Below are 13715 nucleotides of genomic sequence, written 5' to 3' on the forward strand. Positions count from 1 at the left end.
AAAACTCACATCTGGATGTGGTATGGCGTACTGTCCCTGAATTGTGTAGGCCTGCAAAGATACAAAACACAGCAGAAATAATATTTTTAGCAAATCATGAATTACTTTCAGGCACTGCAGCTTGAAAATTTGCACTGCAGTTGTCCTGACATACTGAAAACTATCATATCAATCATCACACATGAAATTCCAATGGTTCAGATGCTTTTCTTAAAGTTTAAATGCTTTTAAAAGCTTTTAGACCAGATCTGCAACATGATAATGTACAGTGTTTGTTGCTTTACTTTGCATTAATTAAATATCAGTTGTGTTATTGTTGGAACAAACATTCAGAAAAAAAATCATTTGCATAATGACTGTTTTTTATGGTTTCTACATTGCCCAGCAATTAAATATTAAACCTTTTATTGAGAATGCACATGCTTGTTAGTTTTTTTTTCTTCTTTATGTTAGCCCGCCTGTGTAGGTTCTCAGTTATCCAGGTCATGGTAATTCTATGATTGATCCAGCTAAAAAAAACATGCTATGCAGTTTTAAATCTCCTTACCAACTGAAACTGCATAACATTGCAACATATGCAATATATCGTATAATACATTTAATTCTGTATCAAAGAAAGTGGGGCTACATCACAGCGATTCACAGCAACCGCATACAATGACCACAGAGGACTGTAGACCATGATGAGTTTCAAGGATTAGGTCAATGACTGTAGATGACCCCATGTGACACCATGAGAGACAAGTTACATCATTTGAATCAAGCACAGAGTTTCTTTCAACCATGTTTTCATTTGTATTGGACTGTACAGCACATGAGTCAGGTCATGTGGCATTAAATGTGCCCTGGAAACATGTGTTAATCCTAGACTTGGCTGTATCACTATCAGCCTATCTTCAATCAAGACTTTTTGTGGCATTATGAGGGCCTGTGTATAGTGACTATGTCTTTTGGGCAGCCTATTTTTTGCAGCAAAACGAATGTTGTCTAATCCTTATCATCAGCTTCCTTTGGTTGCAGTGTTGACCGCACTCTTAGTTGAACATGGTTCAATATTTGGAAAACTGCCTTGCTTGTAGATGTCACTTCATCATCACCTACCAAAACCCAAAGGTGGGAGGTCTGAAAACAACTCTGTCGGCAACAGTGAAGGAGGTCTGTACAGTGGTGTGTACTGTCAACACAAGGGGAGGACAATAAGCTGTAAATGTACACAGGCCCTAATAATGCCATAGAGGACAGAAAATGGGGTTGCTGCTGCTTAAAGTAAACTCAAAAGCAGTATATATATTTTTTCTAATGAAACAGCAAATTAAAGTTAAAACCCCCAAACAGGTTGCAGCTGAAACTGCACATCAGAAGTCTCATTTTGGCTACAGGCATGAACAATGAAGAAGAAACCAGCTCAGCTCTTACCTGGCCACCGGAAAATATGACAGGGGTGGAGGCAGGCTTTGGGCGATAAGGGATGGTGGCACCTTTTGGTGGAGACTAAGAGAAACGGAAAGAGGAGAAGCAGTCAGCATTTTTTTTTCCTAAGAAAAGAAAAAAAGGATCAGATTGTACTCTTAAAACAGGGGTAACGTGGCGGTCTACGTTTTGGCCAAGAATAGGAACTTAACGTGAACTTAATGTGTAATGTGTAAGCTTTCAAGGTGATTTGTGGCCCTGGATGGAGCAGGAATTCAAGTTTTCCCAAATTTAAAGCCAAGCTAAGCAAACTGACTGAAACATAAAATAACACAGATGACCATTACAACATCTGTGGTAAACTTGTGTCTTCTTGTCTGGTGTGGGAAAAGCCTGCCACATGCTTTCATGACAGCCTGCATCAAGCTACAGCAGAGCAACACCAGGAGATTCACTCTGAGGTCATATTGTATCTGTTTACTGAGAGATGTTTTAAGTACGGACACCTTTAAAGCAAAACCGGAACGTGTTCATGAAAACAAAATGAGGCCCTGTAGCTCTGAGGTATTAGTAGTCTCTATTCATGGAGATAACAAAAACACAAGGGCCCATGGCACTTGTTAACTCTCAGGATCACAGATTAAATGCACCACCAAGTCCCTTGCTTTTCATGCAAATCCCCTCAGACAGCAGGAAGGCTGTTCAATGAGAAAGCAGGGGAGTTACTGTTTGCAAACTTACTATAATGACATAGAATTATTGATTTATGCTGCTGCACAGCAACAGGGCTGTTGAGAGGGCTTGTTTACATTTCCCCTGTAGCTACTGCACTGAAAATGGAGGCGTATCATCTTAAGTTTGTGTTTAACACAATATTTAAAAACAGCATAACATCCGCAGATAAATGCTGGAGAAGTTTTCGTACAGTTAGATAGTTATATAACAAAACAGGCAGGTGAAATTTATGAAATGCTAGCTCTGAACAGTAATGAGATGAGTTTATTCATTATTCTTTATGTGAATAAATTATCCCTGAGGCCAAGTCTGCTGCAAAATATAAGCATACAGCAAGACACAAATTTCCTTCTATTACGAGGCAGATTGCTTGTCAAGATGACATTTACAGACAACAATAACCACGTAGCTCTGCCCCAGAAGATGTACCTTGTATCTCTTTTGACATTTCATGAAAATTAGAACCATTCAAAAATCTGTTTCTGAGAAAATGTTTTCAGAGAATATAATAAGTCATGGAGACAATGTGAGAGATTGTCTGTATGGAAATTCAACTCAACTGTCATTGGTACTACAACTCAAAACTGGGCTGGAGCATTTGTAATGTACTCCTTCATCCCCTCCAGGGGGGGCTGAGGGGTTTCCTGACAAAAAAAAAATCTAGTTTATCTTTTCTTAGATACTGCTACAGCTCACCCAACTCCTATCTCTTGTCTTTTTCTTTTCCCTGATTCCAGGAAAGAGCAAATAACAAGCTGCACTTTACAAATACAAACTTCAACAGAAGCATAGCCAATGTTGCAGTGGCATTTAAGCAATTCAGGCAAATGCCAGATGGGCCAGCCCACCTAGTTGGCTGCAAGGGCATCACAGGCAGTGTGGTAATGTAGTGAAAAAAGGCCTTCTGGCTGCTGCCCACTCCACACTCACAGAGTCAACCTAAATAGAGGTTATACAGTCCAAGATTTATCAATAGTAGTTAAAACTGTGAAAGTAATGCAATGACACAGACAGTTATTACTTTCTTTGATCCTTCAAATCAATCTGTCAATGTAATGTCAGAAATGAAGACACAAAAAGCCAAGGCGAATGAAAGGGCAGATGAACAGATCACAGAGGCCAGGAGAGGAGGAGAAGGGAGAATTAAAGGTCAGTGAGAGAGAAAAAAAAAAGAAGGAAAGGGAAATTTAAATGATCATTGTTGATAATGTCAGTGCCACAAGAAATTCAGCAAGGACCAGGAGTGGAGCATTTACTTATCAGCTCCACGTTCATCTTCTTTGTCATGCTACCTAGATATTGTTATGAGTCTGTAATGTCTGAAAACTACCAAAGCTGATTTTAGAACGCTCTGATACAAAATAACAAACAGTCCTTGAATCACGACATACTCTACCTCCAGCATGACCACACAGATTTGTTTGACACACTGGATGATGGCTTCTGGGGTTCCAGAGATTGTCACTGCACGCTCAGTGGAGTTGGGCAGCATGTCTCCTGCCACCTGGACCTGGGCCCCTGTGGACTGGAGGAGAGAGGAGGATTTTGAGGAGCTGAACAGTACTGAAAAGATCAAGTTAGGAGAAATACAGCATTCTGAAGAGCCTTACGTACATATAGCTCTTTATGACAGTATTCTGGGATGTTAATTTGATTTTTTTTCAATGAACCTTGCTCAACTGAAGACACCTGTTGCAGACTCTAGCTAATAAGAAAAACTATAATTATACTTATTCTATTTTTTACTATGTTTGTAAGCTTCTTCTACTTTTCATCAATATGTAAATTATACTCATTGTTTTGAAAAGTGATGCTGTTTTTATCTTGCCATTAGCACATATTTTTATCACTTTGTATTTCTTTCCTTTACCCTAGGTTAATTTCAGTGAGTGAATCAAAAACATTTTGCTGCTTTGCAGGGTTGGGATAAGCATTTTGTTCCAATTGGATGAGTACATCTGAAAATATGCTGCCTCAACGAGTAGACTGAAAAGACCTCTATCGATCAAAACTAATGAAGAGATTTCATTTAATTAATTTCAGTTTAGGGAAAAAAAAGTAAAAAAAAAATGTTTCAAGTTATTTTCTGTTGGTTTTGTAATCAGAAATTCATAACAAGCTGGGTTTTGAATTTGAAGTCTCTCCATAAATAGTTTGATAAATATTTTTAGTACCTCTCTCATCTCCTTTATTTTGGAGCCTCCTTTACCAATGAGGGAGCCACACTGGCTGGCAGGAACTACAAGCCTCAAGGTGACTGGGGGCTTGCTGGTTGCTTGGCTGTTGCTCATGGAATTGATAATGTCCTAGAAAACCAAAAGATACATCACATCTAACACTGTTCACACTTAGTCAGTGTGACCCAAAAGAAATCACAGTCTTTTGTTGTTAACTATCCCATACATCAGTTCAGTTCAATGCAAGATCAGTAAATGGGACAGAAACACAGGTTTTATTCCTAGTGTGTATCTTTTCTGCTCAGTCTGCGAGAAATAAAAGACTTGATTAAGGAGATCAGATTTGACTCTGGTCACAGAGAACACAGCAGGAGGTCTCCTTTTTAGTTCCAGTCACAGTGCTATAGTTCACATTTAGATTAATCATATCAAAGACAGGATCCAAAGGACAGATGGCTGAAAGGACACAATTTTAGTTCAGCTATTAAAGCTGATAAAAGACTGTTTTTTGAAATGATCCATTATACAGATGCACAATGGATTTCAAACAAAATGAATGCAGCTCAAGGTATCAGTCATTTCCACGAGCTACACAGTATGATGGGTAATACTTCACATCTTCTCAAATGAGAAGTCCAATCCTGCTCTTTTGCATACAACCAACTTTTTTGAAACCAGTGATGCCACCCCCTGCTGACCAATTTGAAAAATGTGTATCTTGTACTTTATCAAAGATGTTTAGGTATAAGCACGTCAAACCTCTTCAAATTTGTAGGCAATCATGGCAAAAGCCTTGAAGATGGTGTCTGTTGGTCCAGTGATTGTGACAATCCTCTCAGGACAGTTGCCCTCGGAAATATTGATTCTTGCTCCACTCTGGAATAAACAACATACCGTCAGTGAAGTCAATACAGCTTTGAGATTGTTATTCAGGAATAAATGTCTTCCATTTGAATTATCTCCTCACTGGAAACACTGCTTTTTGAAAATTGAATTTACCTCTTCTCGCATCTTTTTTACAGTTTCCCCTTTCTGTAAAAAAAAGAAAAGAAAAAGGAGGAAAAAAAGAAAAATAATTTAACAGAATGGTTTAATATATGATATTTCCATGAGTGCTGATGCAGATGAACGTACCTTTCCGATTATACTTCCAACTTCCTGCAAATAAACAAAAATAAAGAATGAAAAACAGTTTCCTGAAGACACTTCTGTCCTTCTTGAAATTAATATTTTTATGAGCTATTTTTACTTGCTCTGAATTCAAAAGTAAGGCCATGCAAGCTTTCATGGTCATGAAGCAGACACTACAGGGGCATGCACTGGTTTCTCAGCTGTGTTTTGGTGTTGAGGGCCATACTCTCCATATGCATGTAATCACTCTTCATGAGCTTGGAGTGGCACAGTGGGGAAAAAGACAGAGGGGCAGAGCAGGCTAAGAGCATTGGCACTCCCTCACAGCCCTCTGTGTTGCATCTGTTGTGGCATTAATGCTGTCAGCCACTTCCTGAGGAGTGTCAGACTCTTCCCTTAGTAGTCATTGCATAAAAACGCAAGAAAAGTTGCTCCAGTACACCTTATAACAAACATACAAACCCATCATTCTCAAAGTCTGGAAGCAGTCTGTTTAATTGGCAATTGCATGAATCAAATAACCATCCACATTGGCTTGAGCGAAGAGCAGGATAGCTATTTGGAAAACTAACAAAACAGCTGCTAGCCAGCTGCTGAAATGTTCATATGCATAAAAGCAATCACTTCTGAAAAGCAAACAGCACCACAAGTTGAACCTCAGAATAAATCCTGTCAAACTGTAGAAGACTGTGCAAACTTTTGTAGACCAAACACAGCTAAAGTTAAAGCTCAGCCTCTTCACTCCTGAAAGACAAGGTCGTTTTTTATTCCCAGTTTGGTGTCACATGCTGCGAAAAGCTCTTGGTCATAGTGAGACTGGAGCAGGGGGGGCAGCATCATACCAAGGAGATAACATAAGGCCATCTAAGTCTCATTTTTCATGTTGCTCTTGTGGAATGAAAGTGGCAGCTGGGTGAGGCTGCAACAGGTAAACAGCTGGTGGAGTGTTTGGAAATCTCTTATGTGAATATGGATCCGTCAGGAAAACCAATTTACCAGACTGTTATTGCAGAAATGCAGCGTATAATCATTTTAAGTTAATTTGGAGTGCAGCTGAGATAATTCTACACAGACATGACTAAGCAAGTATTGCAAGTTTGGGGATAGTTAGCCAGAGATTTGCTCACTTTGCCATGCATTAGGAGGCGGATGGTGAGGGTGACATTGAGGCCACCCTCTGACTGGACTTTGGTTGGCTCCATGCTGGGGTGAAGTGACAGCAAAGCACTGTCCTGGAATGGGATGTCCTCAGAAGGAGAAGGAGTGGGATGGTAATCCAGCCAGCCAGTCACCTACCAAAGACAAAAAAAAATTCATTCATCTTTTGGGTACAATATGGAATCATCCATGCATTAGCCACAAGTTCCTAAACTCCATGAAACATGTGGTCACCTGCATGTTGAGCCCCATTCTGGTCAGCACAAATCTTACTTCTGTTCTCCATGAGTCAGACATTTCACTTTTCCCTGCTGGGCCCTCTTCACAGTTTGTCAGATAACTTTGCTTCCCTTGTGACTTTAAAGTGAAAAGACAGTCAGCTTGCAAGGACACTGTGCTAAAAAGTAAGTGATCCACTAAGAAAGAAATATATCAACATATATCACCTGTAATTGTTGAGCTGAACTTCAGATAAATTGATCAAAACTACAATGAATCCAAATCTTTACACTATGCTTTACTATGATTAAGAATATTGTCCATGAAATAGAAACTAAATTTGGTCTGTAACACTCTCTACAGCCTTGATTTGCTGTCCCTCCTGTTTCTAGGGTAACTCCTTCACCACTTGTCTATTGTTATTTCACTCAGACAGCATAAACAAAGTTTCATTTTAAGCCAGCAATAGATCTGTTTCTGTCCTCGTCAATTTCCCATTCTAAAGACATTTAATGGCCCCAGGGTTTTCTCACAAATCTCCTCCCCTGTCAACCAATGTTTGCTGCAGCTGGTTGGATATTTTCAGTGGCTTGTTTGGCTACATATTCACATCCACAAGCAAATGCTTATTTTCTACGAGACACAACCTTAGGCTATTGTTGTTTCGGGCTGGTACAAAGAAAATGCACACCCCCTTTGTATCTGAAAATATAGCCCAGACTTCAGGCAATGTTTGCACCTATGAATAATTCTAAGCTTTAACACAAAGCAAACAAAGAATGAAGACAGAAAATACATTTGGCACAACAGACCCACATATTTTATGCTACCTGCTGAAGTTAATGTCCATTCAGCTGTGTGGAGGACTTCAGCAGGTACACAAACACCCCTGGTTATTCTCTTATGATCTTGAATAATGTATCTTGTAATCTCTCGAGGTGACAATGCTGGTTGTTCAATGATCACAAGTCACATTAGGTGATCCATCTTTTGACTTTCATTTCACAGTTGCAGTTTGGTTCAGATCAGCTTGAAATTTGGCTAAAATGTTTTAGGTACAGGTCAAGGCATTTTTTTTCAAGCAGTGAAATTACAGCATTAACACCAATGTGTGAAAAGTGTTTTTTCAGATTTCAATGACATGATCCTTTTAAGTACTGAAAGATTAAAACTATATTTTTCCGATAGCATTTGTCAAAGTTGTTTCAAGTTGCTAATTCATCGGTGGTGTCTGGTCTATAGTTAGACACTTAATTAACAGCTACAAAACGTCCACACACAAACTGTTTTAAATGCTTTCTCTGTAGGGAGACTTTTTTAAATGTGGAAAAATACTCCCCTTATTTTGAAATTATTGAAAATAAAAATTGCAAAAAATTCAACATTAAAAAAACGTCCTGACTACAGTACTAGGAGAGCTAGTTGTGAAGAGGATCCACCAACTTCTCAACATTGCAATAACACAACCTGACTTTTCACATAACTCATTTGTTCTCTTCAGGCCTCCATACCACGAGTGGCCCCACGGAAAGACTCCTCGGTTGACATCAACTCATTCGCGAGTTTTTTCTCCCAGAGTTACAACATAAACGCTACATTGAGGAACATAATTAGCTATGCGCAGCTGTTACAGTCAGCCTAATCAATTAATCCTCGAAGAGACGCGGGAAACTTGTCTCAGTTTTCGAAACGCGAACGGACTTGGAAAACTGCAGTGTAGCGGGTAAGGAAGACAGCTAAAACAGTGTACCATTTAGACATGGTGACAGAGCCGGATAGCAGCGGTGGACAACGGGTGACTGCGCAGTTCCACAGAAAGGACATTGCTCACTACAAACATGGACAATTTGCAATGCAGCTGACCTTCATGGATGTTGCAAGAATGTTCTTCATTCTGTCAACGCAGTATGTAAAATTATTCAAGTCAAACAAGCAACTAGACGGAATGGCTTCAAATTTTCTGCTAGGTAATGACGTCAAAGCCAGGTAGCAGCGGTGGACAACGGGTGACTGCGCAATTCTTCAGCTGGGACATTACTCTCTACAAACATGGACAATTTGAAATGCAGCTGACCTTCATGATTGTCCTGAGAATGTCCTTCATCCTGTTTACGCAGTAAGTAAAATGATTCTAGTTAAACAAGCAACTAGATGGGATGGCTTCAAAGTTTCTGCTAGTTAATGACGTCAAAAGCTAAATGTGTTTGAACCTTTCTGCTGATAGCCTCTAGTGGCTGGCAGCTCTTTTTAATGTATAGCAGTCTTTTTCAACCTTGGGGTCGCGACCCCATGTGGGGTCACCTGGAATTCAAATGGGGTCGCCTGGAATTTCCAGCAATTGATAAAAAAAAATTAGATTAAAAAAGTACTGATATATTTTTTAATGATTGGATTTAGATTTTATTTAAATCAAAACACCACAAATTTCCCCTTATGATAATAATAATAATAATAATAATAATAATAATAATAATAATAATAATAATTAAAAAAAAAAAACAAGTTTAAAAAAATGCAATATATAATATCGGAGCCGGCAGGTCTTGGTCACCTGATCATGTGACCTCGCGTATTTCAGTATTTCTACGCTTCAAACAGGACACAGAGTCAGAAAACCTGCTTATATATATATATATATATATATATATATATATATATATATATATATATATATATATATATATATATATATATATATATATATATATATTACATGATCAAAAACAATTGTTTAGCAAAAATATTTGTTTTAGGTGTCTTGGGTCGCCAGAAACTTGTGATGACAAAATGGGGTCACAGCCCAAAAAAGATTGGGAACCACTGATGTATAGCTTTAAAAAGAAAATGAAAAAAAAAAAGTCTGGTAGTATTTGAAATTTCTATTTCTGAACTAATTTGTGTAAATCTATTGGTTAACTTGACGGTAATTTCTCATTAAAAACCTGAAAACACCATTTGCAATAATTTGGAGAGTATTATAAAATCAATTTAAAGATGGCAATGTAAAAACCTTGTTTGATAATGAACAGAAGAGAAATGAGAAAACACTAGGGCTTGAAACTGTACAGGTAGAAGAATGCAGAAATGTCAAAGCCGGTTTGCAGTTTTGTTCTCAACATGAATAAGTCAGGTTTGTACTGATTTAAACATTCCTTGAGTCCATTTACTGTTTCTCAGGACACCTAGTTCTCTAGGGATGCAGTTATCCTTGGTAATTCATTTAAGACTAGAATCTGAAGCTTACTCAGTGCAGTCAGAAAGGAATAAAAGAAAAAGAACATTATTGAAGTACAATGTTTTACAATTGAACTAGCATAGCTTTTTTTTGGTTCGGACGTCACATTGCTGATGACAAAACACCTGCTTTGATTGAATGTAGTCATACTGAGAAGAAAACTGTATCAGTCCACAAATAGTGGGATTCTGTAAAATGCCACAAAGCGCGTGATAAAATATTAAGAAAAATACACATATCCCATCCGCTGAATCAAGCCCAAGCTATTTCTAGTCCTTGATTCTATTGTCTTTGAAAATCTAGCTGTCAAGTCATCTTTCTGCAGTGAGTTAAAATACTAGACCTGACTGAAACACCTGTCCTTATCACTTTCTACCAGAAATACCATTTCGTTTATGTTTTGGGCTTTTTGAGATTGGTGTGTACAGATTTAAGAGTGAAACTAGATTGCTTATATTCAAGATGCCATTGCAGTTGAGCAGGTTAAAGCAGCAGAACATAAAACATACATTTCTGTGCAGAGTTAAATACAACTAAAGCTGAATTGAGACATCATATTTCAGCACGCTCCTTGCTTTCCTGCCCGTTGTAGCATGCTGCGTTTCTACATATATCAAAGGACCAATTAGGTGTATTTTCCTGCCAGGAATATCTTTGGATAATAACCTGGAGGAATAACTGTCTCTTTTTTGTGGGGTTAACCATCACCTGCTAGCTGCTGTGGTTAATTGACGCTCTATGTCTTTAGCAGGGCAATTTGTAAGACTTACTATGGTTTCTCAGCCACAGCTAGCACTGATGTGTTTGGAAAAAATAGACATAGAGAAGGGGATAGGAAAGGCTGAATAAATGCGCTAAAATACTAGAAAGCCTTTTGTTGCAGTCGCCATTGTGCTGGACCTATTACTCGCATTAGCCGACTGGAAACCTGTCATCTTCGATCAGTTGGCCTAGTTGAGATAGCAACCTAAATTACAGTCATGAGCTGTCAGCCTCTTTCATTGTTCTTCTGCCACATAGCATTATCTTAGTGAGCCAAAATGATGTATTGATGCGTGCTAATAAAACAGTCTTCGATGGCAGTTTCCCCCCTTTCTTCTACATGTCGGAAAATTGAGGGAAAAGCACAATGCTTGGCTTTTCTTCATGCCGATAAATAATTGGGGACCTCAAACTATCCAGTTTGTAACAAAAAGACTTGCAGGCAATTTCCTTCCTGTCTGCAGCCCACACCCATGCTATAAAACTCAGCATATTATCTGTCTACAAATACATTTTTTAAGCATCCGTTTTTTTTTTTTCAAGCCTTAATCCTTCTAATAATTTACATTAAAACTAAGGCTGCATTTAAATTTTCAGAGGGACAAACTCAAATTGGTGATTAGGCTTCTCATGAATTGACGATGTAGTACTAATCCAATCAGTGCAATTAGATGGAAAGTTTAAAATGATTGTCTTCTTGGATTATCATCTCCCCAACACTTTTACGGTGCACATTCAAAGGAATGGTCACCATATAGAAACTATCTCAAATAAGGCTGAGAACTAGAATATTTAAATAGATTTTACCTGTATGATGCTCCTACCAGATGGCCGCCTCTTCAGCTGATAACAAAAGATGAAATAAAAGCGAATTGAAAAACAAAATATCCCTATGACTCATTGGCTAATACATGGAGTCATGTGGAGTAAACGTCACACCTCGTGGCACTGCCTTCAGCCCCGAACCCCGAAAATACCCAGATTCGAGAATTTCCCGAGCCGTCTAGCGATTTTCATCACATCTTGACCATTGCTTGGGCGAGAGCTTTCATGGGCAGGAGGCTTGATGGGTGCCCTGGATTACCATGCCTTTAGGGCACTGAGGGGGTTGAGGGGACTAACACTTGAAATGGGTGCCCAGCTATTCTGAGTGACATGTCGATTAGGCTATGAGAGGTGCTAGCTGCTAGCTCAGTGCTACTCTCAGCTTATGCCCACAGAGGATTCTGAATTGCCACTGAGATGTTGTGCATTTTACCTCTAACACTGATATATCTGACAAATTAAAGGTGGTAATAATGTAGCCCTTAATCTAATTTACCTTTTTATATCTTCATTTGTACAAGTTAAACACAGCATTAAACCCACATTACTGTGATTGAACTAATTACTTCTAAAGTCAGCATCCATCCCTTCACATCTTTTCTAAACACAGCATGATACATTTGATTCATTAACTCTCAAAGCCATAGTCTGCTATTATAACAATTCTCTTGAAAACTTAACTAAAAAAAGTTTTTTGTATCACTGTGTCTGTCCCCAAAAATCACCAAGATAAAACCATTAACAACAATTCAAATAAAACCCTAATACCTAACTTAAATTTGAAGAGAGGGGGAGACATGGCGTGCATCTTTTTGACAGCAAATGTTTCCATCTTAAACCAGGTAAATAACGTAAAGACAAATAAAAAATGGCCTTCATGTTTTGTATTCAATGTTCCTATTTCTGGTGTATGTTGCATTTTTCCAACACTCATGGTCTCTCAGGATCAAGCTATTACCTCTCCATACATCGCTTCCCTGAACTTTGACCTTTTTAAAGAAGGTTAAGTGTTGTCATAACCACAGTATCTGTAACGTGAATTTCATGTTATCAGCTATATGAAAGAAGTATGAGAGGTCAAAAGGATAGGGATCAGAGGGGAGCTTTATGGTTTTCTGCTGCTCCAGGAGTTTTTCTTTTTGTTTAGCCTTAGGTTTTGTAAAGTATGGCAGAGTCAACATCACTCAATCATTAAAGTTTTGATTGGCCTTGCTTTCACTTCGTTGTCAGAGTTCAGAAAGAAGCAACTGGGTCAACTATAATCTGTACTGAGGTGCATTCATGAAGCCTGATGCAGATTTACAATAAAGCTGGACAAATCACTCAAGAGGCAAGTTTTTGTTTAGCGGGTAATGGGTAACCTTCAGGCAGTCAATTTAATTTCATTCAGAATGAAACATTTATTCCATGACTGCTTTTGAAACAACAATTATACAGTTTACGAGGAAAAGATGGTATCAGCAGCAAGAATAATGAACAGCACACAGGTATTAAAGTCAAAATAAACCTTTTTTTTTTTAATTGAGAGCTGCCCCCCCCACCCATCCCCACTGTCCTTGGTAGAGCCTGAACCCTCTACATCCTGTATCAAAACAAATCAAACAATAGTTAGAGAAAGCAATGGAGCAAACCTATTTATGTGAAGTTGCCTCAATAGTCTGTGACACATTTGAATTTTATGAGGACACTTATTGGGCTCTGATGGCTCTCAAATCTTAGCTAATCAGGCCATAAAATAAAACAACACAACTTTATTCTGACGTTGGTTTCTGTCAGTTTTTTGTTTGTTCTGTTGTGGAGTAAATGCTGCATTCTAACATCTTATTTTTAGAGTTGTCATTTGCATATTTTTCCTGCCTCAGTCTTAATAGAGTAATTATACTTGTGAACACGTGTAAGAGCAGGAAAAATAAAGTGCCAGATGCTTCTTTTTAGCAGATGCTACTCTAATGACTTTTTTTTTCATATGATACATTGGGAAATGTGTTTTGAGCGATAATACTTAAATAACCGTGCGACAGCCTCTGCCCTTTTAATATCCACTTTGAAGCTATTTTGACAGC

The 13715-nt window shown here is 38.4% G+C and overlaps 1 protein-coding gene across 6 annotated transcripts in view; it reads right to left on the reverse strand.

Annotated features, from left to right (window-relative positions):
• The window catches only part of pcbp3 (poly(rC) binding protein 3), a 54843-nt gene that overhangs the window by 10896 nt on the left and 30232 nt on the right, over window positions 1-13715 (reverse strand). For 2 of the 6 annotated variants that reach the window (XM_074694252.1, XM_074694251.1), the window contains 8 exons: window positions 6581-6745; window positions 5457-5480; window positions 5322-5354; window positions 5082-5198; window positions 4320-4451; window positions 3542-3670; window positions 1417-1491; window positions 10-51 (listed from right to left, as the gene is read on the reverse strand). In XM_074694252.1, coding sequence (XP_074550353.1) covers window positions 10-51; window positions 1417-1491; window positions 3542-3670; window positions 4320-4451; window positions 5082-5198; window positions 5322-5354; window positions 5457-5480; window positions 6581-6655 — 627 coding nt within the window. In that variant the 5' untranslated portion in view covers window positions 6656-6745. Of the gene's footprint in view, window positions 1-9; window positions 52-1416; window positions 1492-3541; window positions 3671-4319; window positions 4452-5081; window positions 5199-5321; window positions 5355-5456; window positions 5481-6580; window positions 6746-8904; window positions 9022-13715 lie in introns of those variants that run through there. The other 4 variants (XM_074694247.1, XM_074694246.1, XM_074694250.1 and 1 more) reach the window with 4 other exon arrangements.

The sequence above is a fragment of the Halichoeres trimaculatus genome, unplaced genomic scaffold (assembly GCF_033239565.1).
Source record: "Halichoeres trimaculatus isolate MK-OKI-2021-1 unplaced genomic scaffold, fHalTri1.1 fHalTri1_scaffold_19, whole genome shotgun sequence".
Classification (NCBI taxonomy): Eukaryota; Metazoa; Chordata; class Actinopteri; order Labriformes; family Labridae; genus Halichoeres; species Halichoeres trimaculatus.